The 4869-nt window shown below is 37.4% G+C and overlaps 1 protein-coding gene across 1 annotated transcript; it reads right to left on the bottom strand.

The window, feature by feature from the left end:
* Nucleotides 1-899: 899 nt before the first annotated feature.
* LOC124308172 (MD-2-related lipid-recognition protein-like) lies at nt 900-3254 on the bottom strand. Its single transcript, XM_046770610.1, has 4 exons — nt 3094-3254; nt 1815-1946; nt 1479-1648; nt 900-1086 (listed from the first exon to the last, which is right to left on the bottom strand). The coding sequence occupies exons 1-4, from the start codon at nt 3200-3202 to the stop codon at nt 1003-1005; spliced, it is 495 nt and encodes a 164-aa protein (XP_046626566.1). The 5' UTR covers nt 3203-3254; the 3' UTR covers nt 900-1002.
* Nucleotides 3255-4869: the final 1615 nt, after the last annotated feature.

Here is a 4869-nt window from a genome sequence, read left to right as displayed (position 1 = left end):
TTTAGTTATTGACATATTGTAATCAAACGTGCTCGACTATGGAGACTGTCGCGTCGCAGAAGCGTGAAAATATGATGAGATTTTCGAAGATACGGCTTTAGTGAAAAAACGGTACTGTAAAACGGATCGGATTGATGCGACTATTTTGAAAAATTTGCCAGAGTAGGTTAAATTGTTTTCCCAGTGCTCCGTGAAATCGTGACAGATTGCATCAATCTATTTCATATACTTCACTGGTATCGGGTATGAATTTTTGTAATCCTGTAATTTTCTTCTCACTACTTTCCTGTAAAAGTTTCTGTCAATTTTCTTCGATCAAATTTCGCGCGCCGGCTTTCGACGCAAGTGCTACTTTGCAGACAAGAATGAAAACTGCCGTACCCTCTGTCAGTAAGGTGGAGAGACTGCAAAAAGCTCTCTCTCGATTCGAGGAAAATTCGCTCTACCTTTGCCATTTATTCCTCTCGCTTGAGAGGGAAAAAATTGGTTCTAACACTCTGAAGTAAAAAATGTTTTCTGTATTTGTGTCTGCTCCTGTGCGTATAATCAACTTTTTGTAAAAACTACGGTAGAAATCGAACAAAAAGAAGCTTTTAAAAATTTGGGGTGCCGGGTAAAAAAATAGAAAAATCACTTGAATAAATGGGCATAAATTACTTTTCAATGACTCTGAATTATAGTCAAAGTGTTGATGAAGCAAAAGCAAAATGATTAAAAAGAAAAAAAAAAAGAGTAAAATGCAGAAGGTTGAATTTTGTAACTAACAACAAGCAGTATCTACTTTGGGAATTCTTAATTCGATTCAGAAATGAACGGAAAGTCTTGCTTCAAGAACATTTCAATTTTTCGAGTTATTCATTTTTTGCGCTTGGCTATTTCAAAATTATAATACAATGACGTAATATATTTAAGAAACGGAGAGTTATTTATTGAATTTGAAGATGTATAAATAAAATGACAAAAATTTTGTAATATCGTAGAATTGAAGACCAAAAACTGTTTTTATTTGGTGAGCTTAATCTGGAACAGAATGCAGCATTCCTGAGCTTCCTCGTTCCAAAGTTTCCACTTGACGTTGAAAATTCTCTGTAATACAAGAAGAACAAGCGTGCAGATAAGTATAAGATAAACAAATAATTTCATCGTGTAATCTCATCTTTTTATTTAATGAAAAATTGCGGAAAAAATATGACGCGACGACTCTGAAACCCGCATCCCCGCGTGTTTTGCGAGTTGTTGAGTAAATTGAAAGCAAACGAGACGACAAACTCTTGGAAACTACTTAAACCAATCCTCGGGACAAATTATTGCGTTGTTTATTTACGACATTGCAACTTCTAAGCGTGGCAAATAGAGTACAGATTTTTCACGCTTATAACCGACTGTCCGAAAGTTCGTCAGTATTCATTTTTAGTATGAAAACGAAGTTACAGACTTCGGCTGTACCTTGAGATAATGTAATAGACATTTTGACTCACCACTGGAAACGATTTTGAAATAGCCAATTCGTAACTGTAAGTTTGCCTTGTCCCCGAGGTTGTCGGACAAGCTGTATTACCGCAAGCATTCGTATTCATTCCTGGGAATCCAATGTCTTGCATATCATTCGCCCAGTAAGCACTGCTCTGCAAGTTGTCGCTCGAAAAATCTGTAAAATTTACAGAAGAAAATAAACCAAACTTAACCGTATTCGTAAATATTTTAGGAATTTTTTAAATAAGATAAAGAAGACACGGCTGGTAATGCCATAGAAATGTCGAATACGTAGATGGTACGAATTATAAGTAAAACGTTATCATGAAATTTAAGCTTACTGGGTGTAAAATCGAAGCTGATGCTCGCTTCTTGTCCTCGTTTTATACGGCATGGTTTTTTGGAAGTAGCCTCCTTGCAGGGTTTTACTCGAACCTCGTGTACCGTGCAGTTGGTTGGTAAATTTTCTGAAACTAATTCCGTAGGGTTTTGTATTGCATTTTTAAGAACAACATTAATACAAATTAACGTCGAGAATGTCGTTCTCGATGAAACATTATTAATCGTAACTACATTGCGTTGTTACGAATATAATTCAGTTCAATTGAGAACATTTCAATTGTTTCACGGAATAAAATGGAAAAATATTCTTTTTTTTTTTTACGTCATTGAACACTGAGCAAAATTAATAAGAGTACAAGTACAGATGCCGAGTTTAATTTGGAAAATTTCAAGCCCATAAGTTGTGAAGATTCATTCAACACAGCGATCTCTAATCGTTTGTCGATGTCTGTAAAGCAGATGGAAATGGAGATGGAATTCTTACCATCTTTGACGATCAACAGGTTAAAATGTTTAGATCTTTCTTTTCGTTCGTGAAAATTTTATCGAAAAATCCTAAGTGACCTGAGACATACACGATAAGACAGGTTCACTCACTCGTAATTCCCCAGCGAACGAACGAGTTATATTAATCGGCTATTTGCTACCGCGAATCTTCGTCGAAATTCTACGGACCCTCTATCTCAATATCAATAACGTCGAACGAGATATCTTATGAACAACGTTTAATTGGATTATACGTAAAGACAATTGTGGACGGAGTTTATACGCCGAATTATTTATCGTACAACATGTTTGGCATACGGCTTATCCAGGCGTTCAATAGGTTACCTTACGTCAGTTTCAAATAGCCTATTCAATTTTCCTATCCTCGGGTTTACCCCAGAAATTTTATTCTCATTCTCTTTCATCAATTTAATTGGAATTCTTTCATTTATGCCTCACAAAGAATGAAAATAGATCATATTATTCGATGAACTTGAAAGTTAACTCTGTGGGTAACGATATTTGTATCTTTCAAACGAATGCTCGAAAATTGAACGCGTTACTGCTAAACAAAGTTTATCAACCGATTTCCGTCTAGATCTAAATACAAAGTCGTGATATCACTCATGACATGTACAAGGATTAGTGACGGTGACGTTTAACACTCAACGTGGACTGTTTCAAAGCTGACTACGCTTTTCTACCCAGCACTAAGAACGACCGTTGACAAATGAGAGGGAGGAGTGATATAATTCCGAAATCAGAAACTTGAGTAGTTGCAAGCTTACTTACGGTCCGAATAAGAGCAGGGCCGCCAAACAACGACTTCGGCGAAAATCGGGGTGGCCAGAGTTATGACGGCGATTAAAACCAGGGGTGAAATAAGGTGACGGGTCTTCATGTTCGTCGGTTGGAGGCTTGACGTCGAGTGATATAACGTGTAATCTTGTGCATTTAACGTAGAGAAATGACGGCGGCGGAGGTGGAGGACGGGGGAAAAGGTCAATTGGCATCAAAGAGACCAGAGTTTTGACGATGGGACGGACATGTTCACGATGCAAGTATCATACGCGTAAGGTGGAAAAGGGAGGGGAGACGTTGAACGTGGGACAACGATGGAAGAGGAGGCTTGCATTAGTTTCGAGCTCAAGTTTCGAAGTGCTCGACATGGGTCGTCGGTGTGATCCCTAATTCGTTGCGTATCTCTCGACTGATCACCCCTGTGAAACGCCAACACAGTATCTAGTTAATCTCACACCTCGCTCTCGAACCATGGAACATGAGAAACCGTCATTTTTCATCCACTTCGTCATCCATGTTCCGTTTTAAGGGGGTACATAAATGCTCGGCTTATATGCGGACGGCTGATAAAGTGGGTGAATTATGGGAATTGATATATGGACAACTAATTATGTGATTCTATTGGGATTTACTTTGCTAAAAAGTATCTAGATGAAGCTTCGTTGACAATTTTTTTCCTATTTTTATCGCAATAAATTGATAGAGAGCATTGTTATTCGCAATAACGTTGAACATTTCACTCGGTGACATTTTTTGCGGTGTTTATGATTTCTCGAAAATGACTGGAACGATTAACTTCGAATTTAGAGACATCATTTTTGAATAGCTTATGCGTTTTGTCGGGTGATGATGATAATTGAAGCAAAATATAAATTTACCGTTCGGCTCTGAGAAATATTCATGTCATATTTAGTCTTGAGTTATTCTCCGTTCTATGACGAGATGCGCTTTTATGTAGCCTATAATTTGAACTTGAACATTCTTTCGATTATGCAGAACCAAATAAAGAAAATCGAATTCCAATTTCGAAAATCGCTGAAACCAAACAAAGGTATCAAATTTGTACGTTGAGAAAATTTTCATTTGCTAAAGTCACTAGGAAATTCTAGTGAAATGGATATCATTTCAACAACGGTTTGGATATCATTCGAACAATAAGAAAATTTGGTACAATTACTTGGTATAATACCATTTCCAAACAGTAAGATTATGGTTGTCAGTAATACAATTTCGAGTTATCACAACACTAAATCTGTGTATTAAATTTACTACATTTTTCCAGTCAAACTAGACCTCGAGATGAATTCATTCTTGTGCAAATAGCTAATAATGCCAGCAAGCACAGAACATTATTTTCCGCTGTGATAAGAAATGGAAACAGTTAAGGACTGTAAAATAACCACAATTTGAAAAATTCTCACGATGTAACCCAATTAAAAACTATACGTTTGCGACGATTTGAAGACATACCGGAAAATTTTTTGCTCTTGGAGCACTACAATTTTGATGAAAGGCCAGAGACTCGTCGTAGGGTGCAGGAAAATTGCCGGAACATGACCATTAAAGGATTTTCGAAGCGGGTACGGGAAATGAAACATAGCGGTGAGTTCTCGTCTCACGTCGCACAATTATATCAATTTTGCGATCACTCCGTCTGCCTGCAGCCTGCACGTCTGGGTCACGATCACGATTCTCGCTATTACGTATCGACGAATAACGTGATCGACGCAATCAGTGTTTCGATCAACGTCATTCAATATCATTTTA

Source organism: Neodiprion virginianus, chromosome 6, assembly GCF_021901495.1.
Source record: "Neodiprion virginianus isolate iyNeoVirg1 chromosome 6, iyNeoVirg1.1, whole genome shotgun sequence".
In the NCBI taxonomy this organism is placed as follows: Eukaryota; Metazoa; Arthropoda; class Insecta; order Hymenoptera; family Diprionidae; genus Neodiprion; species Neodiprion virginianus.
The sequence above is the reverse complement of the archived record's forward strand: the minus strand, read 5'-3'. Positions and strand labels throughout refer to the sequence as shown.